Genomic DNA, 26408 nt, shown 5'->3' on the forward strand with positions numbered 1-26408 from the left:
ATAATGACTAAATAAACGTATTATTCCTCGGAGGGAGGTCAACAACTAAAAATAAGATACATAAGAAATTGAGTGAATGAAGACAGCCTGGAAAGGATTAAGATTAAAAAGACAGGACACAGACAGGAAATTAGAGTGAGTGTGTGTGTGTGTGTGTGTGTGTGTGTGTGGGGGGGGGGGGGGGGGGGGGGGGGGGGGGGGGGGGGGGGGGAGAGCAGGCAGCGGTTTTGACCTTGGGGACCAAACATTAAAAACACTACAATTCTAAAAAATAATATGCATTTCAGTAGTGGACCTATAGATTAGAAAGTGTGTCTTGAGACTACTATTCAATTCAGAGGTTTTATTTGCATATACACAAACAATGTATGTGCTAGTTTGCAATGCATAACAATAATCCCAATGAGTAAAACTAAGAGTTAGAAAAAATAAAGATTTAATATAAAATATAAATATATTTGTTTTAGTTTCAGAGTGTTTTCTATTTAGTGAATATGGTGAAAACTTACTTTGATTACTGTTGAACATCACAGTTTCTAACTAGGCTTTATATTGCACCCCTACATAACTTTACACTAGAATTATGTGTCTATTAAATAACTAAGCAAGCACTTTATACTGTATATAGAAGGTAAATGACTCTGTACCATTTGAGTGATGCCTGAGCATACGTTTGAATTCCCTGAGGGCTTGGGTGAGGTTTTCCAGCTGGTCATGAAGGTGGATATTCTCCTCTATCAGTGAATGAATTGTATCCTGTAGTTCAAAGCTCCGACTTTGCAGGACCAGCAGAGCCAAGTGCATGAAGAAAAGCACTCGCCTTAGTCCCCTCATAGCGACCACAGCCTCTATCACATCTTCACAGATGCCAAGCCATCCTGTCCTAGGTAAGTCCTGATCCTGTGTGAAAGAGATGCCCTTCACTCCAGAATATGTGATCTGCTTAAACTCAAGGGGAGGTGACAACAGTTTTCTTTCCAAAGCCATGGGTGGAAAGCTGCCAGTGGGCTGCTTTAAAATCTATCCATTGTTTCCACATCACTAGTCGTTGTGACCAAAGCAACAGAGGCCTTGTTTGCTTTAGAATGATCTTCTTCTGATGAAAAGGAAGTTTCAAACATACATGTATGCTTTGCAAACAAAACACAAGCATTCAGATCTTCAAGAATGTAGGTCAAAACAGTTCAACTATATGGGTAAAGAAGTAAACTAAGTCAGCTGGGTGCACTCATTATTGATGCAGAGACACCTTCCTGGCATTTGATTAGTTGCAGCTCATTTCTGTCACGTGTAAAACAGCATGCACATCATCACAGGGAAATCAGATCAGCAAGGTCAATATGTTAGTTATATTACCTGAATAGTTCTGAAGATTTCAAATGAACTTTGTGAACCTAACAGGTTGCTCTGGTGCTGCTAAGATCATTAAGCAGATGGACCAACAAACAAAAGCTCAGTGAAATGTATTGTAAAGTGCTACCCAACGAACTCCATGACCATTTTCTATCCAACCAAGTTACTACATTACTTACACCAGGTGTCAGGATGTTTAGTGCTAAGGAAATAGCACACGCCTCCAAAGCAAGTCAACAAAAATGTTAACATAACATACTGCAGACACGTTTTCTGCTTATAGGCATTTACTGTCCGTTAACATGCTGCTTTCCCCCAACATTTTATGGAGGTAGGTTCACAAGGTTAGTGGTTCAATCCCAGGTTCCTTCAGCCACAATGGGGCGTGGCAGTAGCGCGGTCCGTAGGCAGTTGGGTCGGGAACTTGAGGGTAACTGGGTCAAGCCGAATAATACGGCTTTCGACTTACACAACCATACAAAACAACCCATTATGACTTTTCGACATGTTGTACTACTACTTTCGTCAAGGGTTTGACATTACAACTTTTTTTAACCCTGACTTATTTATTCAATATGATCAAACAGATGGGGAGCTTGCCAAAAGTTTTTACTGTATGACAATTATGGAATGATAATTACTAGAATTACTTCATTTAAATACCAAATGACTTGAGATACCTCCAAAACCCTTCACATTAGAAACCAAGGATGTAATCAAGACTCATTTTTTTTTCCCAAACAAGAAGCTTTTATTTATGTATCGTGCGTATCAGTTTATGCTGTCTTGGCAGCCCTGGCGCGCTTCTTCTTGACCACAACAGGCTTCTGGCTCTTCAGAATGGCACTGGCACGACGCAGGGCAGCCTGTTAACAAATTAAATTCAAATTATGTTCGTAAAATCTGTGAAATACAAACTACAAATAAAAATGACACCCATGCAAACCAATGAGGTAATACATTACCTCCAATTACACACACACACACACACACACGATTTTGCATTCTAAAAATCCCAAATGTAGCTCACCATGCGCAGGTCCTTCCTGTACTTGTTCTTGCTGATGATGTGCCTCAGGCTGTTGAGGGTGGCACGAGAGTTCTTGTTGATGGTTATCTTCTCGTAAGAGCTGGAAGGTTTGTGTTGGCCTGTAGAACAAGGAAAAAAAACATTTAACGTTTCATTGTTATGTTAGCTGTAATGCTGCAAACAAACAAAATAACCTAGACCCGCAAAACCTCTGAGGTCATGTAAACCCTCTCTACATTGTTCTCAAAGTTCAGTGCTCAGTTGCCTCTCCTTACAGTTCAGTGCATGTTAGCGGGTTCCACGAAGAGCACGAGCAACTCTATTTGAATTACTTGGAAGAAAGCACACTTGATTCAAGCAAGCATCAGTAAGTCATAAAAGAGTAGCTGATGTCCCTTAAAAATGCCACCAATGTTTGATCATAGGTCAATTAAATAAATCACTTGTTTTACAGACATGGAAGTGCCCAAAAATGGAAACCACATCAAAATGTTTACCTGCACGCTTCTTCAGCACGACGACGACTCCCTTGCCATCGGCAGCTGGCTGCACACCTACAGTCTTCTTGTGCACCAAACCATTGAAGCGGAAAGAGTTCCTGGACTTCAGGTTGTTGGGCTCCTGTCACGTAAAATGATTTAATTCAGATAACCCTGCTAAGCTTGGGATAGTAACGTCAACGACTGATTACTGATTATGTATTTACTTCAACGTCAAGACCAGCCCCATCATACTAGCTACAAGGTCTATACTGAGCACATACAGTTAGGGCCGGGCGATATGGAGAAAATCAAATATCACAATATTTGACATTGTATTGTAGTGTTTACTATTGGTGCTTTCACAAAATATTTACACAATGAGACTTTTAATAAATAATTAGTAATGTGGATATAATGACTAAGTGGGTAAAAGCAAATAATAGAACAGTTACAACAGTCTGGTACTTCACTGTAATTCTGCCTTTAAAACCAGAAAGATATTACTCATAATAATCCATAATATCCAAATCTAAGACAATCTAGTCTCATATCTTAATACAATATATATTGTCCAGCTTTACACAGTGTACTGGCAGATTAACAGTAGTAAATAAGCATTGCTTATGTATGTGGGATGCATGTTTGCTTGTTAGTATGCAAGAAATCAAAGTAGGATATTAGGAAATGAGTGCCAACATTTATCAATTAAATGGTGACTGCCAATTAAAGTTAAAAGGAGAAAAACTTTACCCACATATTTAATATGTATTGTTTTACAAGACCTCCAGTGGCTCTTTCACTTTCTTTGTGTACTGCACTATTGGGCCATACTATACATCAATAGCACACTCAAAACTGGCTTTTAGTATTCACCTTTAAGAACACTTTCTGACGTTGTGTCATTTTACCTGCATGGTCACACCACATACTCAAATCCCTGGTTAGAACTAACATGCTAAGTTGGGACACAGGTCTGTCAGTCAGTGTAATGTTACTCACAGTGCTGTAGGTCTGTCCGTTCCTCTTGATGAGGAAGCTGGAGCAGTTCCTGATGACCATCCACTGCAAATGGGACGACATGATGAACCTGCACCAAACGGGACATATGGGAGGGTTAGCCAAATAATTAACGTGGCAAGCTGAAGACAACGTCAAATCAGCGGTTAGACGTACGGCCACTACCTGCAACTGACACGGCTCATTAAAGTTTCCTACCATTTTCTCAGCATGTAGCTAACTACAGCTAAACGTGTTTACGTCTTCGTTTCACGGTAACGTGGTAAAATTATCAGCCAGTGTTACGAATCAGTGTTATTAATCAAGTATTGTTATACAAACTACAGAGTGCATTTGAAGTTTGTACTCATGTCACGTTATACTGAAACACAGTTAGCTAAAGTTAGCTCCACAGCCCAGCGCAAGGAACTGATGAAGCACAACGAGGCCTACCATGAGCTACGTGTTCACAAATGTATTTCTCCATTCCTACACTATACATGGACATTTCCTACCACAAATGGTGTGTAACAATCTCCACACAGAAAATATCTTACTTTCTATTACTGAATACAAGTTAGGAGACACAATAAACACATTTAAGTTAGCGGCTATTAGCTGCCGAGATGACCACGTTACCTTCTAGCGGAGGAAGAGGACCTGAGAGACCGGAAACCGCTTTACGGAGCCTCTGTCACAGATCATTGCGCATCTACAGATTTTTTAATTTTTTCTTTTAAAACAAAACATGTAAAATCATGCCAACATTTTTTTACACAATTTGAGCATGCATTGAACTTAAATATCGTTACAGCAGTGTAAGTATTTGTATAATGATGTATAATTTTTCTACCATATTTTGCAAGTCATTTTATTAAGTACTAGTTATCCACAAACCCAGCGGAGGAACACGTCCTCACCACTGTCTGTGAAAGCCTAACGTCATTAATACGCGACTCGTGTTTACAGACAGCCGTCAAAAAATGTAATTTCCAAGCCTCAGCTACTTTAACCCTAAAAAGGGGGAGTCGTAATTAATCTTATAACATGTGTCCGCAAAAAAGACAAATCTTTTAGCAAGAATCTGCAATTTTTGACGCAGGATTTTTCAAAGTATTGCGTCGATGTTTTCTTCACGTTAATGTGATTGGTAAACCAAGAAGTTGTCAGAGGCCAAAGTCTTCTGTTAATCTTCTCAGTGTGGTGTAATATGGCACCTGCAAGCAGTGTCTTAGTGTGAGAGCTCAAACATGGATCAAGTAGAAGACCTGGAGACACTTGGTGAGAGACTGTACACTCAGATTTACCCCAAACACGCAGAGAACGCTGGAAAACTCACAGGTGAGATGACCTGCATGGCACGATGTTTGTTTTTGTGACATTATAAAAGTCTGTGTATGATAGTAACTTTGAAAGTACGAGAAATGTCCACATTTCCCAAGCCTACCTTGTGTGTTCCAGGGATGCTTCTGGAGCTGCCAGGTCATGTTCTGAGTCAGATGCTGCAGGACAAGGCCATGCTGGACGCAGCCGTGGAGAAAGCCCTCCGAGCCCTGCAGCTGGCGCAGGAGCCCAGGTACAGCAATGGCCAGGGGGTTGCCAGACCTGATCTCCTACTACCTCCATCATCATGAACAGTCTGGTCTTAGACGAGTACGTTGGCTCTCATAAGTCATCAGCAGAGGAGTGAGGTAGTATTTAGATGGCAAGGGCACATTTAATGTAACAGAGACAGAGGAAACAGAGGAAATGTCTTCATGTGGGTAGTTTTGTCCACAAATGTAACAACACCTATTAACCACCAAGTTTAGGTCAGTGGTAACGTTAATACATGTTTGCTTGCTGTATGTGTATGTTAGATTGTTATGTGTATGTCAAAAACCATTCAAAGTGTGCATTGTCATGTCCCTGCACCTCTTTGCAGCAAGGTAACATGTAAGGACGAGGATGATGTGTCTGTGTCCTCTGACTCTCTGGGGGAGCAGCTGTTTGAGCTGGTGAATGTTTACAACACTGGTCACTCACAGAAAATTACAGGTAAGCAACCCGTGCTGTGACTCAACAAGCACCTAAAATACAACTTGGATGTGAAGCAACATCAGCATGTCAGAATTGTCATTGTGACTATGTTGCATAAAAATATAATTTTCTTTTTTTTTTTTTTTAACAGGAATGCTTTTGGAGCAGCACAAAGAGGCCGTTTTAAACCTTCTTTCAGATCCAACTATGCTGGAAGAGCAGGTGAACTTCGCCCTAAAGACACTTAAGGAGTATGTGACTTAGTACTGTTAACTTGCAATTTAAATCCACATAATTAAACATTAAAACAGAACCAATGCTCATGGATAAATGACAGTTAAACCCCTTGTTTGAAATAATGTCCCTGCTGCTTCTCTTCAGACAGAACATGGAGGAGATGGACATTAGTGACTTGTCGGACGCCGATGACACAGAGAGGCTGGGAGAGAAGATCTTCTCACTGGTGGAAGAGCTGGATCCACTTCATGCAAAGGATATTACAGGTGACCTGATACTCGGTCTGTGGTAGCATTCCCTGTAAATATCATCAGTCTTTCTAGATGTAATATCTTTGGACTGTTATAATTGTTCTTATGGTATAGGCATTCAAGGTGTGGATAAAAACACTTATTTTTAACATTAATGATATTTGGATTCTGCTCTTCTGCATCTCTTTGTACAGGTATGCTACTGGAGATGGACCCAGCTGCTCTCCAACAGCTGCTCAGTGACCACACAGTGCTGGAGGTTGCTGTTCAAAAAGCACAAGCAACACTGGACACACAGAATCAAAGTCTCTCTACGTAAACAGAAGAGGACAACCCCATTTTACACACAGAATAAGACGTCAGTAAATGAACAACTTTAATGAACTCGGATGATATAATTCTGGGAAGAGCTGGCACATCATACAAGTTACCTATATAAGCACCTATCTTTGTTTTATACTGATTGAGTGGATTGTGGAAAGTCTGGTTTGATTGGACTCACTGTAAATAATTGAAGTAACCCCAAATGTATTATTATATTATTTATATAATACCACTTTCTAATACAGGTGCTCACTTTGCTAGCAGGTGATTGTCTTTCTTAGATAAGTGGACTGAACATAAGTGCCAGTGTCTAAGGAAAAACATTGATCAATTAATATTACTCCATCTGGGAGTCAGACTCACACAAGACATCAGAATCATTGTCACTGCTTGATGAATATGTTTACAGTAGATGATTTACTTATAAGGCTGTAAAAGTGTTTCCAACAGTCATACTATGACACCGTATTACATTTTGTATGTGTACTGTACATAATAATGTAAGTAACTTGGTGTAAATGTCTTTGCTAACAGCAAATAGAGCAGGTTATATACATATGAAGGACTAACTTTAATCTATATTATCTAATTTCACAACATTGTTACATCAGTGGTAGAAATGAAATGCTAACCTATAAATCAAAAATGTATAAAAAAAACAACTTTGACATTTAATATTAATCATATTGGAGCTATTTTCCATCATAGTTGCATTATTAGTTATTTGCAGAAAAAGGTAGTAGCTCCAGAGTTTACTCCCAACTGATAGGTTGGTTTAATGATTTGAAAACATAATGTAATGAAAAAAAAAACAATAGACATCTTTCAAAGTGCTACAGAGCGCAAAAAATAACTTTATTACCATTTTGTCTTCACATCTTGTGTTTACCGTTTTGTCAAGAACTTTAGAAGAATTCTAAAACATTGGGAAAAACAATTCCTTCTCTGAAACAAAAGGGGACCTTTTATAATCATAACCGGATGCCTACAAAGTCATTTAATCAGAAACAGTTGAGCCACAAATGATTGGATTAAAATCACTTCAGTGAATTAAAATGACAAGGAAGTATTTAGAGTAAAATGAGCTCTCTTTTCACAATTTACATAAAGATTTATTTGTCTGCAGAAGCGGCCAATACAAACGATCAGAATATGAATCCGCATCATCTCTAGTGAATCATTAATGCGTTTATTCATAGCTAATCAGAAAAAATTACTTTGCTCTTCACACACAAACACACGTGTATGCCTACGTTTCATAAATACAATCAATCTGATATACAAATATTTGGATAGATTTATTTTTAGGGACATTTAACATTTTAATCTCAATTCCTGTTGTTCTGAAGACCACCCCTCGTTTCAGTGATATTGTCAAATTTCTCAGAAGAGAAACTGAAGCCTCACTTGGAAAAAAGACCTTGACACATCTTTTAAAGTCAAGAGTTGTTGATGGACAGGAGGACACTTAAATAAATATCTGAAAACGAGCAACATTGTAGCACTGCAGACTTGCTCCCAACTCTCAGGTTGTGAAACCAGTAAGAGTCTCTTTTCTGTGTTATCCAACATCTTTTGTTAACTGGAGGGCAACTGAGAAAAAGCAAACGGCAGACAGTGCACTATTGACGTGATTCATTCTCACACAACATGCTAGCTCCAGTTGACAGAAGCACACGGAAGAGCTGAAAAGCAAAGTCCACAATATAAAATTAAAAAGGTGCCGCTTTCTTTCTATCCATCACACATACAATCAATCACTCACTCAATCAAACAAACGGACATTTGGACGTTAGACACAAAGGGAAACCTAAAACAGGATCATTCTGTTAGAGTTAGATTTAAGGGGAAGTTGGACAGCTTAGACGAGCAACACATTTATTGTACATGAACATACAGTTTTGTCTATGAAAGCATCCATGGATAAACCTTTTAATTGTGTTTTAAAACACATTACACAACTGTCTGTTTTCTGTTTAAATGCAGGAAAAAAATCCTTCAAGAAAACACTGTGTCTGTTAAAAAAAAACAAAAAAAATACACGAGTGACAATTGCCAAACCGAAGAAAAAGATGAAAGAGTGGTTAAGCAAGATCGACATGATGGAGCCTGATTATGTCCTTAGGTGTGGGCAAAAAGAAGGGTCCTTTAAGCATAGAGCAGTGTGTCCATGTCCAGGTAGGATATCACTCTGTCCAACAAGTCTGTTTACAATCTCCCTGCAAAATGATGTTTATTTCAACACTGGGTACTGGCGCTGACCGCCCAAACGTCCAGAGCGGTGTCCACCTCCCGATGGGGCACTCGTCTGAGAAAAGGAGTAAAAACAACAGCAAGGAAAGAGGATTATTAAGGTAAAAGGAACGCAAATGAGAGCAACCCATTTACAACTGTAAAACTATCAAAACTATTTTTTTGTTAAATCCTCACCTGTGCAAACTGTGCAGGGTTATAAAAGGTGACGCCTCCAGCGGGTGCAGTTGCCTGGGGGGGTAGACTCTGCAAAGAACCAACAGTGTTACTACAGTTTGTGCATAGTTACTATTCCATCACTTCTATGGGCAGAGGAGGAGCGATCACACAATGGTTGGCAACATTATAAAACAGAAGCCAAGGAAAAGTGGGGAAGTAATGGCAGAGAGGACTGGGATCCACAGGGAGGCAGCATTACCAACCACTTTTTACTTGATTTATTAACCGTGCAAGCTTTATGGCGAGTTTATTGAAGCTGTGTGTTCTCATGACAACAGTCTCCAGCATACTTCGGTCTGATCTATGGCTCAATGTACAAAATATTAAAATTCAAAATATTTAAAAATATCTATACCCAAAAAATTGACCCTTCAAAAAAGGTCAATAGGATTAATCTTCTGATGACCATGAATGTCTGTGCATTATTTCATGGTAATTCCTCCACTAGTTGTGGAGATACTTTAGTCTGGAGCGTCAAGCTGACATTACCCTCCACTACTAAAAATAAGAAACTTCCTTATAGTCACTGCAACTCTGATTCATTTTAATTTGTTGAGCATTTGCTGGGTTTGGTTGTTCATTACATATACAGAGTAGAGTTAGAAGTGCTGGAGACAGCGGGAAGGTGAGCAGGCAGGTGTCTGGGTTAGATGGGCGGCGAAGCTTTAGGTGCAATTGGTGAAGCATGCTACTAGTAATGTGCTGAGCTCGGGCGGTGGGTTGCAGGCAGGGGTGAGAGTGGACCATTTGAGGCCCAGCAAGAGGTACCTGGTTTAAATGCTGACTCACTTCGCGTGATAAAGAACTCATTGAGCTAGAACGCGAGAGCTAAAGACAGCAGAAGGGAAATAAACAGTAGACAACAAAAAACCCAATTATTTATCTCCCATGCATTGCTTTGTTTCAACTAACCACCAGGTCAGAATCAAAATAAATAAAATTATCATTATAAGATTATGATTGTTGAAAGAAAAAAAGAAAAAAACAGACATGGAGAGAATTAGATTAATACAGCAAATGGAACACAGATTTTACATTTCACCAAGGCTGTGCATTTAGCATGATTATGGAGAAAGATTTTAAGTTGGCATGCTTGCATTCCCATTCCTCCTCTTACATTCATTTAGATTTATACAAATAAGCACACTTAACGCGCTGGCTGTTAGGGTGTTGAGCTTCATGATTCAGTGGTGGCATAGTGATACTGTGTTAGCTAGGCAGTAGCGGTTGACAGAAGAAATTTGTCTTACCTCCCCGGAGTGTGAGCCGTCGGCCACGGGAGCACCTTCTGGGGCAGGTGGTAACGTTGGGTTGAACATCTAAACAGATAAATTGAAGTGCAACAGGAGGAGTGTGGATGAGTTAAGCTTCAGTTTTGTATTTCATGTTGACTGCCTAAATCAACTCTAATCTGCCATCTTGACATGTTATAAAGGATCGGTATCGATTTATTTGTATTAGAAAACTATTTATAGAAATATGCCTAACAGGATCACTAAAACTCTCCAATTCATTCCACAGCATTCATGCAATGGTAGTGTTGAACTTAATCTGAGATTTTACATTACAATAGTAATTATTAGGTGACACAATTACAAAAGTAATTACTATTTGAGAGGTATGTTAACAATAAGGTCATAATGCTGATACATATTTAAATCTACAATGTATTTTCAGCATTAGAAAAAACATTTTTTAAACAAACTCAAATGGTTCACTAGTAAAGAGAAATACGTGCCTGTGGAGCAGCGCTGGTATTTGGTGAATTCTGCTTCTGATCTCCTCCTTCGCTGGCCTCTAAAGGTTGTTGATCAGCAGGAGCTAAACAAGGGATACAGAAAATATTTCATTACTTTAATCCTTAACTGTACAGCGGCTTCTTCCGAAATCAAACAAAAACTATCTGCGACCATCAGTGGTACCTTGCTTGTGAATGTACCATTATAAATGTAGACTAAGACAAGTTCTTTTACAAACATCATTTAAATTGAATTCATTTGACACATGACACGTACCTGAACTAGGCACAAATAGGTTACCGGTCATGGGCATTGGTGCCAAAGGAGCGAAGATGTCTGCAGGAGCAGGGGCTGACCCGCTCGGTTTAGCCATTCTACTGGGGTTCAGAACATCCACATATCTGCCCTTTGTGCCTGAGAAGAAAGAAACACATCTGAGTGGCAAGAAACAGAGCAAACAGGTGTGAAAGCTGACTGACGTATTTGTTTAGACAATTATAAAATGTGGAATCTCCTTGATGGATTTCTCAACAACTAAAAATTCAACTGTCAAAAGTATTATGCATGGTCGTAAGGGTCGTAAGTTTGTGAAGCCAAAAAGCCACAGTGAATAACCCTGATCTCACCTGCCCTCCTGGAGAACATGTTGACAGGAGGACCACTACCCGGGGGTGGAGCAGGCCCTCCAGGGCCAGGCATCTGGGGCATCTTGGGGAAACCAGGAGGAGGTGGTGGAACGGGCTTACTCTGAAAACAAAACCATACAATCGGAACTGATTGATCTATAAAGCTTTTTAACAAAGCCGAACGGCTTTAAAAATATGAATAAAGTCTTTTTTTACAACATTACAGACCTCTTCTTCAGGCTCGTTCAAGTCAACCCATCTCTGCTTCTTTTCATCCCACACAATCTGAAAATAAACAACATAGCATTACTTATTACTACTGGTCATGTGTAGAAGTACATAAACAAAACCTGTTCAACAATGTAAAACTGAATGAAGAGGAATGCTGAAATAAGACCCGTGCATACAACAGCAACTTACAGATTTGTTTTTGTCATCCGGCAAGTGAGCCTCATTCTTCCCCTTCCAGATCCGCGTTATCCAGCCACCAACTCCTCCACCACCACCACCACCACCACCCTGTGTGAAAGAAAGGAAATAGCACCGATCACTGATGAATGCTGTAACTGAAGATCACTAACTGAAGAGCACTAACTGAAGATCTGAGTGGTTGTGTAAACATGAACCTTTTTCGGGGAGTCTTTCTTGACTTTTTTGTTCTCTTCTATGCAGGGCTGTTCAGGAATTGAAGGTGGAGGTGGAGAGGCCTGCTTGACAGCCGAATTGCTCCTCTCTCTTCCGCCAGAGTGAGTGGAGGATTCAGAGGTGGTGCGAGAGCGACGTCCTGAAGCCTGTAGACGAGAAATTAAAAGGTCAAAATAATATACATCTTTCTTTTGAGTCTCATGTAGAAAGAGCTTGTTTTTGGGGGCCTCTCATTTGTACTGTCCATTCTGAGTCTAACAATGCTAAAAGAGTGCAATGATGAATCAATAGAATCTGTGTTTCAAAAATCACATTGTCTAGATTCAATTATTATCTGGAAACTAAAGCCAAGTTAAAATACATGTAAGATAAACTACTTTTTTCTAAGCAAAAACAACTTGCTCCATTTCAGTTCTGAGATAAAGAGCCAATACGAACAAGCCATGGACAGATTAAACAGAAGAACCTTCTGGCACAGAGTATCTCAGTAGTTTAGACATGACACACAGACACACCATATTCATTGACGATTGCGAAGCAGTCCTTGTTCTCCTCCCAGGACCCTGCAACGCCAGAAAAGACCAAGTAGTTACTACTTGTTTTCCTAATTTAAACAACACTTTTATGGACAGAGAATTGAGAGACATGAGATGTGTTACTGAAAAAAAGATGGCTTAACTAAGGATTGATTTTTTTTAAATATTCAGACAGTCAGATACTGACCATAATAGCCATTTGGTCATACAAGTCCAGCTGTGGTGTGAAGGAGTTCCTGGGTGGGGAGGATGATATTGGTTGAGCAGGGTGCATCTCTGGTGGAGCGTGGAACACGGGCTCTCCAAATGGCATGTGGCCGGGAGAAGGGGGCATGTGCTGGGGCATGTGCTGGGGCATCTGGGGTGGTGGGTAGTTCAACTTCACAGGTGAATGTGGCCCCTGAGGAGGGGGCATTTGTGGTGACATTTGACCCACTTGGGAAGGTGGGGGACACGGCTGCTGATGGGCTCCTGGGTACATCTCAGTCTGCTCATGTTGGAAGGAAGGAGGGGCAAAGCCAGGATCCTGAGGAGGGTAGATGGGCATCTGGCCTGGTGGTCCACTGGGGGGTACTGGGTAGAACTGGGGCACATCAATGGAGCTTAAAGGCTGAGAAGGGGCCATCCCATCTTGGAGGATAGAGGTGGGAGCTGAGGGACAGATTAAGAGATCTGATCAATTTTGTATCTGGCTCCTAGTGTATTTTTTGATAGAGGTTAAAAAGGTGACAACAAGAAAAACAACACAAATACATATACACACACCTGGAGGCATCAGCTGTACTCCCTGCGGCGGAGGCCCAGGCAGTAATGAGCTCATCAGTGGGTTGTCAGGGGTGGGACCATCCAACTCCACAGGCATGCTGTAAGGTTCAGGTGATCTGGGCTGGTCCAAGTCAGAGCTGGGGCTGCTGCAGTCAAACTGTGAAGGAGTTGCTCTGTCTTCATTGTATGTAATCACACCAGTCTAAAAAAAAAAAAAAAAAGAGAGACAAAAATCAAACATGTGTTGCATGGAAACAAATCACAAGATAATAATTCAAAGACCATAAATGTAAGCGACATTTCCAAAACCTCTGCATCAATAAAATGTAGAACTGCTTCAACTGTATAATGTTATAACTGTATAATGCTAAGACTAAATGTTTAATTTTGTAAAACCCTGGTGTAAATAAAAAAATAGCACAAGTTAAGTACAAACACGTTTCCACACCCTTATCTGTCCATCCAGCTGTCTGAGGTGGGTCAGCCATTCAGGCTCATTAAACAACTCCTGCTCTGGCTTCTCCTTCAGTTGTGGATCGAAGAATTTCAGCTTTTCCGACATCTGTCAACAAACGGCGTACCATTACATCTGTTTATCATGCTAAAACTTGTATGTAAATATACACAGAGGAAGCACAGAGGGAAAGACAAGTAGGAGAGTAGGTGCATACCTGTATGATTTGGCTTATGAAAATAGGAGAGTAATGGGATGGCTGCATGAGGACATTCTTAGAAATAACTTCACAGTAGTGGAAGGCCTGAGCACTGAGGCCTACTTCAGCCAAACGGCATGCATAGATCAACTTGAACACCTAATAAGAGACAATAAAAAGCAGAGAACAGTGTTATTCCTCAGTGTTAAAATCTTAAAATCTCTCTATGCCATACAGTTAGAGGAAATGCAAACAAACTATTAAGGAATTTACACAGACCAATTTAATAGTATAATCAATTATTATGTTTTTAAGAGACTTCTATAAAAGAAACAAACTGAGTTTATTGGTTTATTCATTTATCTGTAAATACAAATAATTCTACCTGGAAATTGGGTAGTGAGCATGGGTGGGAGCCGAGAGATTGGGCATATTCATAGGCCTCAGTCCTCTGGATAGCTTCATTTGTTGCACATTGGTAAAATGGCAAACTGAAGTGAAGAGACAAAGATAAGGTTATGGAATATAACCGAATTGTAGTCTAAAAAGGTCTCTTACAACGCTGTGCCTGCTTCTGTCTCTAACCTATGGTTGGAGCCAATCAGAACCATCTTGGTACTCTTCTTTGTGTACACTCCCAGACCAACTTGGGACATCAGGTAGCAGAAATGTGCAGCATCAATCAGCCCCTTGGAAGCTGCCACAACACAAAATGAGGTCAGACAGAATGTGAGGCAATGTGTTTTTTGTGAAGATAGTTGATTAGTAGATTAGTTCAGTGCAGTGAGAGACTGCGTTTTGTGATGCAATCCTACCGAGAGTGTCACCCATGGTGGTGATTGTGCGAGTATCCAGGTCCAGAGTGTGTGTGAGGTTAGACAGCACCATGGCCAAGTGAGGACGCCAGTCACCCCACTTCTCCTCGCCGCAGCACTGTGTGAATATAAAAAAAATACTCAACTGAAATGGTAATAAAGACACACATGATTGCACACCTAAAAACAGAGCCTATGTGATTGAGAATCATTTTGAAAAATACTGAGAAGTTAAAGAGAGGGGCAAAGAAATACTTACAGTGGCTGATGCAGGCATCCTCCCAGACATCAGCTGGTACACAGTCTGGAGAGGGTCATTGATAGGCAAACTGTTGGCAAACCTAAACAACAGAGATAGACACTTTTTTAAAAACCTTTTAAACAATTAAAGAATATAGTTGCAGCCATTTTTAGGAGACACCATTTCTTGTCACTGGTACTTTACCTTGTCATGACACGTGCATGTGTCCTGTTGTCCATCTTACTGGCCAACAGCAGGGCGTGGCCCCAGAGACCTCCCTTCATAGCTGCTTCTAGCGCATCCTTTTTCACAGAAAAGGTGGAACTCATTTCAGATTTAACAAGATTTGAGTTAAATGACAATAATGCAATTAAATATGGTATTTCTTTACCTTCTTGCGGCCAAACAGTAGCAGCTCCCTAAAGCGTTCCGTTTCCTTGCCAAGGTTCTCTGGGACAGTCATGAAGGTGTCAGATAGGAGGGACAGTGGTCCAGCTCCTGGCTCTTCTTCAGCTCGTGCCAGCGGTTCATTATTAAAATCAATTAAGTTGGCTTCATTAGGACTTTTTCCCGGTAGCCAGACAGAGCGATGCTCCTTCAGCAAGAGGTCAGCGATGTCCGTGCCAACCACAGTCTTACAAAACAAAAGCATCACAGTGAATAGGTTGCATTTATATACAAAATCACATGTAGGGTCCTATTTGGACTATCTCAGCACGGCGTGAGGTGCCTGGCGCAGGTGCGTTTAGGGCTTGTCCAAATCCACTTTAGCTAGTTTGACGGTGGGAAAAAGGGTTGTACTTAGTGTCTTCATTAATTCATAGGTGTGTTTTGGGCGTAACATGCAATAAACCAATCAGTGTCATCTCCCATTCCCTTTAAAAGCCAGGTGCGTTTGTACCTTGGCACATTGCTTTTAGGATGGTGGATTTGCTCCGTAATATTATTATTTGTAATCTTTTGCATGTGTGCGCTGCTGCGCATCCTAGTGTGTGTGTAACAAGCATAGTGTGTGCGCTGTGCACAAGCCTAGACGCATTTCACTAACGCACTGTTAAAATAACAATGAAATGCTGCTTTATTGACTTTAGACCAGGTTATTGTTGGTCAATGGCGCAATCACTTTCTGCTGCTACATGATAGCAAATTAACAACTTAGACTTTGACAAATTCAGTTATGTTCACACAGTCTTACCCCGTTCTGTCTACAGAGCAGCATAATGAATTCCCAGAGCAGACGGGCAGAGTCCTTGTCCAAGAGGTTGCTGTCACGAGAACACTCAAGCGCTTTGTTCTGGGAGAACTTTATCACGTCCACCTTATGGGTCTCCTCTCTGATGGACAGGACGCAAGATGTGAGACAGATTAGCAGTAACTAGTCAAACCAGTGCTACCTTTTATACATACATATCAAGACACAAAATACCAGTTCTGGTTTAGTATGCATTGATACACAACACAGACATCAAAAGGTGTGAATAGGTAGTTTGGAGCAAATTTTGCTGAGTGCTGGGAAAGTCTTAAGGATACTAAGGTGATTTTTTTATTTTATTTTTTATGAAAAAACTCCATTGAAAGACCAAAACCAACAAGCTTTGCAAGTGTCTGTGTAGCCAAAGCCCCAACAAATACACTATCTACTCCACCTTTGCTAATACTTAAAAAAAAAAAAAAAAAAAGCTAAACTCTTGCTTTAATTTTTAAGAGTTACACTTTCACTAGGAATCAATGGGCTTTATGCGGACGGGCGCAGGAAGTCAGAAAGTATTGAGAGGCAGACTAATGCATGGTGGTTGGTTTTGGTCTTTTCATGAGAAATGTTTACAATAATAAAGATAGAACTTTGCCAGCCCTGGCTATTAAGGTCACATGCACTTACTTGATAAGAGGTCCAGGGAAAGCTCGTAGTTCTGCTTGTTCTGGGGTATCCTGCAGCATGGTCTGCAAATACGGATATGGTTCAAAGTATTCCTTTATAGAGCCTTAACATTGTGTGACTGTTGTAAGCATGTTCTCTAACACAAAAAGAACAAAATGCACAAGGAAAGCTATCATAGTCAGACTTTTTCCTGTAAGGCTAAGCAACATACCTAAATAGCCTGAATAAGAAGTTGGGGTGCTATATTTTATTTAGTTTTAAGTTTTGGGTTACAGGGCTTTTAGTAACTTGCTCCCTTTAAAAAAAAGAAAAAAGGAGTGTTTATGTGAGAGGGTCTCTCCCGTGCTTCCTCAGTGGGACGGACTAAGACGCGAGGAAGGGAAGCACGTGAAGGAACAGTGGATGCAATTTAAGAGAACTGATATTCAGCCCGCAACCTTTCACAATAAAGTGCTGTAATACAATATGTTAAAAATGTACCTCCATGTTGTGGATATCAACAAGAGCAGGCTGTCCAGCTGAGGGGAGATTGGGAAGAACTTGAATCAGATGACCACAAGGTCCAAAGCGTGCACAACGATGGGGTATGGTGAACTTCTCTGGTGTTGCAGGACGAGGAGGCGCTAGAGGGAAAACATCAGTTAGAAGAAAAGGTGGGCAAAAGAGTGAACCAGTATAATGTCGCAAATCTAGTGGTTTAATTAGTATTTGAATGACGGGGTCAATTCTGTTGTTGTTTTTAAAGTATGACCATTCACTAAATGCCAACTTTTTGAGAATAAGGATTGTGTACTAACGTTGATCAGGGGCGATCCAGGTGCTGTCTGCGTTGTACTCCGAGGGATAGAGGTACTGGCTGTAGTTCTGGGTAGCATCAGTCGGATTTGGGTACTGTCCATAGGAGTAGTCCACAGCCAAAGTGGATGATGTGGTGTCATAGACTGCTGATACTAAGTCAGGCTGGCTTCGGTATACCTGGCTCTGCAGGTTGTAAAGTCAAACAGAGGTAATTAGTCCAATAGTAAGACAACCTTAACATAAAAGCACCCATATACTGTAAGTTGCACACATTTTCAAGACCATCAACAAATAAGCTTAAAAACTAGTTGTAAGAGATTGGAACATTTGGTAATTAGGATACTTGGTTTCAGAAGGAGCTGCCGGAACAGTATTTGTATCTTAAGTACATGCTACTAATATTGGGATGATGCTGAGAACGAGCTCCACCAGTAAGAGGCGTCCATGTTATGCTTATGATTGTGAAAAGTGTAGGGCTGCTTGATTATGGAAAAAAATCATAAATCACAATTGTTTTTGGTAAATATTAAAATCACAAAAATTAATGGGATTTTCATTTCTTGAACCTCACTGTAGTGTTGAGCTCTATTATAACCATCCCAAAATTGTCGAGGAGACGTTAAAAGGAATCAGCTGAGAACCAGGAATGGTCATGAGACGGCTTAAAGCATGCTAACAGTAAAGAGAAGATGCTACAGGGGATGTCATGGAAAAACAGCCACTAGCTTAATGTTGGCTCCACCCTTTAATAGCGATGCTAAAAACTAGGGGTTGAAGAATAAAAAAAAAAAAAAAAAGGTTATTGATTAATTACTATCGAATCGCAATACTTCTAGAACCGCAATATAAAGTGAGTTGCCACCCACGTAACTTGAATGAATCATCCCAGCCCTAGTAAATATAGCAATAGTTCCACATTTTGGAAGGAACACTTACTCGCCATCTTGACAAGAGATTGATGACAAGATCAATATCACTCTGATGTCTATATATATGATTATATGTAGCGGTTTTAAATCTTTATGCTAGGTGAAGCTAACCACCTGCTGGCTGTAGCTTTGTATTTAGCAATTTAATCTTCTCACTCTTCAACTCCATGCAAGAAAGAGACTAAGCATACAGTACTGTAAGAGAATACATTTCCGAGTTGTCCGTGTGGCCAGTGAAAATACAAAATAATAAAGAGCTTGTTATGAGTGCATTGTTAAACACATTCCCACTTATCTTTCCAGATTAATTTTGAAACACAAGTACAGCTCACAGACGAAGCAACAAGTAGCTCAGCCTTTGAGCCCCAGTGCTGTCATACATACCTTGCACAAAAATGTTGTTGCACTATTTATAGATATTTTACTTTGATGTTTTTACCTTGCTTTTATGACCTTGACTGTAGCACTTTGAGATTTGTTTAAATGTAAAGTGCATTACAAATAAAATGTATTATTATTATTATTATTATTACAGCAACAGGTAAAAACACCAATATAAAACAAATCTGCATTTTTACCTGTTGTGACCGTGAGCTGAAGCTGCTTCGCCTGCTGTTGTGGCTTTGAGAGCTGTGCACACTATGTGCTGACTGCTCACTGTGGACACTGCGTCGGTCAAAATCATCAGCGTACGTCTCTCCACGTCGACGGAAATCATCATCAAAACTGGCATCATAACCAGGATAGTACCGCCACTGATCATCATAGCCCTCTTTCCTGTGTATAGAGTGTACAGTATTTTGTTTATCTATCATCCTACAGATTTTACTTAGATAACCTTAAACTTCTGTTTTAAATCCCTTTCTCATCAGACACTATACAGCATAACAGCAAAGATTAAACAGCTACAACACTTTCTTATACAGTTCCATCTTTTACCAAACATGCATTTATGCAATTTTGACGTATTCACATGTACACAAATGTTTTTTTCTGCATACCTGGCAGGATACGCCTGTTGATTATAGTAGTCATAATTAGCCCAGTAGGATTGATCAAAGTATCCTCTGTACCGCGGGTCATACTGTCCATAGTTATATCCTTCCCACAGAAAATATAGAGAGGAGGGTGAGATTGTTTCCAAAAGCAAACATTTATATACAGAGAAGGAATACTGTGTTATGTGAACTTATTATTTTCAACAAATTCAGTAAACATGAAGGGGGGAAATAATTCATATTCATACTAGTTAAGTAATCACAGCTTTTAACTCTGTAGCACATACCTGGATAATCATAGTGCTTGGCGTAATCTGCATAATATTCATTATAGGCACTTTGGTTTGCTCTGTGGTAATCATCAGGATAGCCTTGCCTACGGGAGAAAGCAAGAACAAGGTGAGATTCACAGGTCAAGTCTAAGAACCATTCAAAACATACTTACGTTTATTTTACGCCAAACAAAACCAAACTCACCATGAGGGACATCATAATTTGTTCTCAATATTCTTTTAACTAAGTAGTACACTTAACCACATTTCCAAATTAACAACTAAATAAAAAAGTCTGACTGGACATAAAGCCATATAAATGATAGCGTATGACTGGGCAATAGTTTCACAGACCTGGATGAGGGCCTGTCAGAGTACTGACTAGTCCTGGAGCTGGGTCGTTCTGGCTGAGGCTCTCTGTACTGGTAGTTTGGATCACGATACGCTGGGGCCTGTCCTTCATATCTGCCATACCAAGGATCTGCTCTGCCCCTGTATGGACCATCCTAAAAGATAAAACAATAGGGAATTTGTTTTTGTGATTGGAGTGTTTTATTTACAAAAGAAAGTAGATACATACATCTAATAAGCTAGCATATAAAAAAGGATATCTAACATACTTGATAATATTGCTGTGCTCTAGGGTCCCCAGGTGGAGGTGGGTACTGGCCAGGAGGATAAGGTGCTCTGCCATCTGGGTATTCTCCATAATTACCATAATAGCCACTATACATCTGCCCTGGCACCGGAGGAGGGGGCCCATATCCTTGCTGGCTGCCTGCAGAAGAGGGTGGTCGAGGTGGCTCTGCAGGAGCTGGCTGGGAAGCTCCCGGAGGAACTGGTCCTTGAGGCCCTTGAGGGTATGCAGCAGGAGGAAGAGCACTCCCTGCAGCAGGCCTCAGTGCTGGAGGTGGATACTGGTCACGGGAAGGTTGTGTTCCACTCACCGGAACAGGAGAAGCATAATTTTGTCCCGGCAGTGAATTCTGAGAATCTGATGTCTTGGGAGGTTCAGCTTGTGGCGGCTGAATGTTTGCAGCTGCTTGGGAGGGTGCTGGTGGTACCTGTGGGGTAGATGAAGAGACCAGGGTCTGGACAGGGATATTCCCTCTCGCTCTTACCCCCTGCTGAGCATCTTTGGTGACCTGTAGGTAAAATCCATTACTAGACTGTGAAGACTCATGTAGAGAGGAAGGATGGCCAGGTGCATGGATTTGAGCTTGTGATTGGTGCATAGAAAAATCAAGCAGTTCATAATTGGATGGTTGGTTATGATTAGAGAGAGGAGCAGTCACGAGAGAAGCTTGTGAATTAACTTGGAGAGCAGAGTGGCTGTCTCCACCCAGTGATTGGCCCATTGAAAGAGGAGGGCGGACTGCCTGAGACTGTGGTGGAGCTGTGATTGCTGATGTTGCCGGTTCTGTGTTTTCTCGGGTCAGATTGAGCGGGCCCTGGTTAGAGGCTGTAGGACTGAAGCTTATAGGTCCAGGAGCAAACACTGGATTCTGATTTGAGGTTACTGAAGGTGATTGGGACGTACTGGCACCATGTCCTTGTGCGAGTAGTCTTACAGGGGGGGTAGTTTCCTTAAGACTACTTTGACTGGGTGGTTGAGCAGGGGCACTGTGGGGAATCACACTGTAATTGGATACTGGTGGGGCAATTAAAACAGGCTGGTGGAGTGAGTCGGACACAAGGAGAGATGCATAGCCCAGGTTGCCTTGCAGGTCAATTGGCTCTGGCTCACTCACCTTTGGTGGGTTCTCTAGGTTCTCTGAGTGTTGCTGTGAAATTGGCTGGATTCTCTGGGAGGGCTGCAGGTCCAGTGGGCCATCCTCTGGAGGCTGGATGACATCAGCACTGGGCTCTCGTAAAGGAGCAAGAACTGTCGGGGCAGCAGGGGCTAGGAGGATGTTGGCGCCCAAGCTCGTAGGATCATGCTGAGCCCACAGAGTAGTGGCCGGACTCTCACAGGGCCGACTGGCCCCAAAAGCACGGGATGAAGGTCGAGAGTGAGTATGAACCACTGGGTGTGGCAGATGAGGAACACCACCTCCAGCCTCGGTAGGCAGGGGGTGTCCTGAGGCAAAAATATTTTCCATGTTATCTGGTGGCTGCTCTAGGTTGCCTGGTGTAGAATCTGCACCCCCTTCTGCTACCACTTTAGCCCTATCAACTTCAGCAGGACGCACCCCAACCCCATGTGAGCGCACAGGCTCAAAAGAGCTGTTAGCGCTGGCCTGAAAGATACCAGTTGGTTTGGGAGGACTAGGTGTGGGAGGCCACATTTGCTCCAGGGAGCTCTTCTGCGCACCCATATCTCCAGCTGGAGAAGTGTCAATTTGCTCAAAGTAGCCTCCAGCGGCAGCAGGCAGGTTAGCATCATCAGTGAGACGTGGACTTTCCTGCTGAATAAAAGTGCCTACTACTCCCTGATGCCGACGAGGGCCACTTCCACTTCCATGGCTCATATTACTATAGTTGGAGGACACACTGGCCGATCTAATTGGTCTTGGAATAGAATCTGGAGTCTCCAGGTTAGGTCCAGTTTCAAACTGGTCTACTCCAGGGGCTGCAGTAGCAGCAGGGCTGCCATGGATTTCACTGGGTAATACTTCCTGGTTCGGGACACACTCCAAATTCTCTACATGGTCATACCGGGAATTAGGGGGTTTCTGGATACTTTCCTGTGGTGCATGGTTGCTATCATTCATGTATGGTAGGTGTGAATGATCTTGCAGAGAAGGTCCTTGGTATTCCAAAGGAACATCTGCATTGCCAACGTGGGCTTGTGGGTTGCTGTGATGCTGCAAGGATCCAGGAATACCATTCATTGCTTTAGTTCTCTCTCCAGCCAGTGTTTCTTCATTTTCCACATCATTGTCTTTGAAGAACATTGAGAGCGTACCAGACTCCTGAGAGTATGATACCGAGACTGGGGCAGGGGCAGAATTTGGCCCAGGCCCTGTGTTGGACAAGTGGTGAGATCCAGCAGAGTCAGGCCGGGGCTGAGGATGGGCCAGGCCAGCCCCCATTTGGTGGTAGCCTGAGTCTTGTGGAGGTATGTTGAACCATGCGTCCTGGGGGGCAGAGCTCTGACTGAAGTAGCTCTGAGTTTGGAAGTGGGAATTATGCTGCTGGGGTGCGTTTTGGTCAGGCCATTGAGAACTCGGGGCATTTTCAGGGTTCTGGGGAGGAAGAGGAGCTTGAATCTGGGGATGTCCAGGTTGTGTTGGAGGGGTGGGGGTGTTGTGATGGGGTGATGGGGTATGGGAGGAGTACATCTGGGGGTGCGGAGGTAAATTAAAAGGCTGTGGCAGAGGGTCACTAGTAGGCTGGAAATAGTTCTGAACTGATGGAGGGCGACTTCTGTTATCAGGGGCCCACTGAGAATAGGAGGTGGTGGGAGGCACAGGCTGGAAGGGCACAGGCTGAGGAGGAGGCTGTCCTTGAAATTCCTGGTTAAACAGTGCCTGACCCGGTGCTGGGGCTGAGGCCACAGGTGGTGATTCTGTGGCCACGGATGAGGTCGGTTCTGTGGAATTAAAATAGCCCTGTTCACTATGTGAGGATGCATATGCTGCCGGACCAGGTACTGGGTAAACACCGGGGGATGCTGTACTGTGAGGGTTGAACAATGTCACCCCTGGTAGAGAGGATGGTGGGAGACCAGGGGGAGCAGCTGGGACATCTTCCAGTGTCTGTGGTTGTGGAGGCAGCCCTGAGCCAGCTTGAGAGTACATGGTGTTAGGTGGGGCTTGCATTGGTGGTGGGTTGCTGTTTGGTATTGTTGGGAGACCACTTGTAGCCATAGGGGGAGGAGCTCTAACAAACGAAAAAGGGTCCATCATGGGTTGAGTAGCTGGTGGGATTGTGGCAGTAGCTGCTGTTGTATGCTTGTGAGGCCTGGTCCTGCGGAACATATTGGGCCCAGAAGGAGGTGGGCATGAGGCACCAGGAGGTCCAGTCCGAGGAGGGGGCTGCATGGCTGCAGAGCTAACAGGTCTGAAGACCAGGTCACTCTAGTAGATGTCACTGAAGAGACTAAAGTCAGGCAAAGCTGCGCAAAGAAAAGGAAAGGAGTGGTTAACAAAAAGCTACCCATGCTTCTCTGATGGTGATACCACACCTTTATTTGCGTAATGGTCTATGATCTTATTTAAGCGAAGGGTACTACGTGGCAATTTGTACATCAGAGCAGGTACTTTATTAAGTGCAGTGAATGCCAACTTGACATCACGCAATCTAAATATAATGGTTTTACTTTTAGAGCTTGGTGCTTATCTCACTCAAACACTTAGAAGAAACAGATCATATGCAAACATTTATTTTATTCTGTAGGCGAAAATTTATGAAACCCATCATCCAAGAGAGAAAAATATCTGAATTGTTTTAGGGGAAAAATACAAAGCCATTTTCTTAAGGTAATATCACTGAAACAGGTCTATCTACAAAAAGATCGTTTTTCCATAGCTGAGGAAAATCCAAAATTCTTGATTTAAAAAGCACCTGCCTTTGGAAAACAGACAGATTTTACAGGAGCTTTAAGAGACCACAGAAAAATAACATAGTGCCATCGCAATAATGGTTATTTAATGAGGTTTGGAAAGGATGGGCTCACTTATCTGTGAAAAGTAAGCTTTCTCAACAGGAACTGAACAAAACAAGTGTCACATAAGCCCTGCTATGACCTGTGCAGTTGTATTGCTGTTGTTGGCAATACATTTTAATAAAGATGCCACAAATGGTTACAAAAGCTGACCGTACCTTTAAAGTGGAGGCTTCCAATGTGGAAGGTCCTTCCTGTAGTCAAACGCTCTGTGTTTTTTAAGTTTTATTTTACTGCTTTATTGCTTGTATCTTTTAGGGTTTTAGGTCTTATTTATAACAATTGTATTTGTGCGAAGCACTTTCTGACTTTGTTATTTCAAACGTGCTATATCAAATACACTTATTAAATAGAAAACATACGATCGTAAAACCGCTGACTATGCCATGATGAGATTATTAACGTTAAATCTACCAGATAGCCTACATACCGAACTCTGTGAATCTGTCAGTGGGAGGTTCAGGGGAGCCAGCACGCCCCGACATTGAGCAATAGGAAGATCAATAACAGAAATAGTTAGTAGGAAAGTGTTCTTGGTCAGTTGGGCTCTACAAACGTGAACCCGGAATCCGGATCTATCAAGCGCCCCGGGTAATGAATTCGTTCTGTTAGCGCCGCCGACGAGCCAACTCACCGACAGTCAAAAAGAAACGAAACAAAGTTAGCCTTTGAGATACACACTATCGACTTCTGATCATAATCCACACTTGTTGATTTTTAACTGGTAATAAGCGAACACTTTTTGTTCGGACACGAGATTAAATTAACGTTACACACTAAGCTTCAAGAGGAAAGGTCCAGAGTGCTTGGCTCAACAGCTAACGGTAACGTTACATTGCTCTACATGTCCTAAACGCCATGCCCAGCAAAACACTGACACCTAAAGTCGCCTGTCGTCTAAAGACTGTCCGTAAACGAATGACCTAGTATTTTATACATATTTAACACTGACAGGGGACACGCCGAGCATTTAAAGGTCGCTGGCCACTCGTCGAGCATAATTTAACAGGTTCACTGCCTGGTCAGCTAGCATTAGCATCGGTGCTTAGTTAGCATTGCTTGCTAACTAGCCTATGCTAACTACAGGGCTAACAGTCGTATGCCTGTTACATACACCCCATTAAATCCTTCAGAGTAAAGCATCGCTAATGATCGTATATATTTACTCTTACCCGATGTCGGAAATGTGTACACAAATAAATAAATTCTTACAAATGTGCAGGACAGTGAGTCTGACACACCGCCACCATCTTCAATGAACACATCCTACTAGGCTACGTGTACATGCAGCGTCACGGGCCAAACAACGATTGCGTCACCGCGGGGCTTATTAAAGGTAAATGATGTGTGTTTTTTGAATCAGTTTATGTCTATCCAAAAAGTGATTGGCGTTTTATATTTTATTGGCATTCCAGTACATTTGTTAATCTGTTAGCATTCTACCAAAATCGAGTGGATGTGTCCCAGTTAGTCTGGAAAACTGGTAATAAACCTTTGATTACAGGTGGATTACTAATTATATTTATAGCAGGTGTTTACAGTCAGGCGTGGCCTCCATTATACATGGGCAGCATGAATATCCTTTTATAAGGGGTGTATAGGCTACTGAAGGCTAACAGAGCAGTAAAGGGAAATGTTAAAATGTCAAGCCATATCTATGTGTGGTGCATGCCAGAAGATGTTTACACCTGAAGGGTTGTCCACAGTGAAATGATAAGGCAGCTTTAATATCATTATAA

At 41.8% G+C, this 26408-nt stretch overlaps 3 protein-coding genes across 11 annotated transcripts; 1 reads left to right on the top strand and 2 right to left on the bottom strand.

Moving 5' to 3' along the window:
• Positions 1-2089: 2089 nt before the first annotated feature.
• Positions 2090-8372, bottom strand: rpl28 (ribosomal protein L28). Of its 3 annotated transcripts, none has more exons than XM_034897282.1 (5): positions 8369-8372; positions 3865-3952; positions 2881-3004; positions 2384-2502; positions 2090-2219 (listed from the first exon to the last, which is right to left on the bottom strand). In XM_034897282.1, exons 2-5 carry the CDS (start codon positions 3943-3945, stop codon positions 2130-2132), a joined length of 414 nt encoding a protein of 137 aa, XP_034753173.1. In that variant the 5' UTR covers positions 3946-3952; positions 8369-8372; the 3' UTR covers positions 2090-2129. The 3 variants fall into 3 exon arrangements, with proteins under 3 accessions (XP_034753173.1, XP_034753172.1, XP_034753174.1); XM_034897281.1 differs by lacking the exon at positions 8369-8372 and adding an exon at positions 4501-4547; XM_034897283.1 differs by lacking the exon at positions 8369-8372 and having other exon boundaries at positions 2096-2318; positions 2349-2502.
• Positions 4776-7248, top strand: LOC117959877. The gene is made up of 6 exons (XM_034897274.1): positions 4776-5202; positions 5323-5437; positions 5786-5898; positions 6032-6131; positions 6262-6383; positions 6563-7248. Exons 1-6 carry the CDS (start codon positions 5112-5114, stop codon positions 6685-6687), a joined length of 666 nt encoding a protein of 221 aa, XP_034753165.1. The 5' UTR covers positions 4776-5111; the 3' UTR covers positions 6688-7248.
• Positions 8373-8553: 181 nt separating the features above from the next.
• On the bottom strand, positions 8554-25986 carry sec16a (SEC16 homolog A, endoplasmic reticulum export factor). 7 transcript variants are annotated; one of them, XM_034897194.1, is made up of 31 exons: positions 25882-25986; positions 20681-24120; positions 20415-20566; positions 20076-20164; positions 19792-19891; positions 19369-19567; positions 17861-18044; positions 17544-17686; positions 17064-17125; positions 16380-16518; positions 15576-15818; positions 15389-15486; positions 15203-15284; positions 14944-15061; positions 14714-14825; positions 14514-14619; positions 14147-14287; positions 13924-14037; positions 13476-13677; positions 12898-13361; positions 12690-12737; positions 12156-12320; positions 11950-12048; positions 11758-11814; positions 11530-11650; positions 11180-11317; positions 10903-10985; positions 10415-10483; positions 9954-9992; positions 9123-9191; positions 8554-9000 (listed from the first exon to the last, which is right to left on the bottom strand). In XM_034897194.1, the coding sequence occupies exons 2-31, from the start codon at positions 24044-24046 to the stop codon at positions 8926-8928; spliced, it is 7077 nt and encodes a 2358-aa protein (XP_034753085.1). In that variant the 5' UTR covers positions 24047-24120; positions 25882-25986; the 3' UTR covers positions 8554-8925. The 7 variants fall into 7 exon arrangements, with proteins under 7 accessions (XP_034753085.1, XP_034753087.1, XP_034753084.1 ...); XM_034897196.1 differs by lacking the exon at positions 9954-9992; XM_034897193.1 differs by lacking the exon at positions 25882-25986 and having other exon boundaries at positions 9933-9992; positions 20681-24046.
• Positions 25987-26408: the final 422 nt, after the last annotated feature.

The sequence above is a fragment of the Etheostoma cragini genome, chromosome 16 (assembly GCF_013103735.1).
Source record: "Etheostoma cragini isolate CJK2018 chromosome 16, CSU_Ecrag_1.0, whole genome shotgun sequence".
Lineage (NCBI taxonomy): Eukaryota > Metazoa > Chordata > Actinopteri > Perciformes > Percidae > Etheostoma > Etheostoma cragini.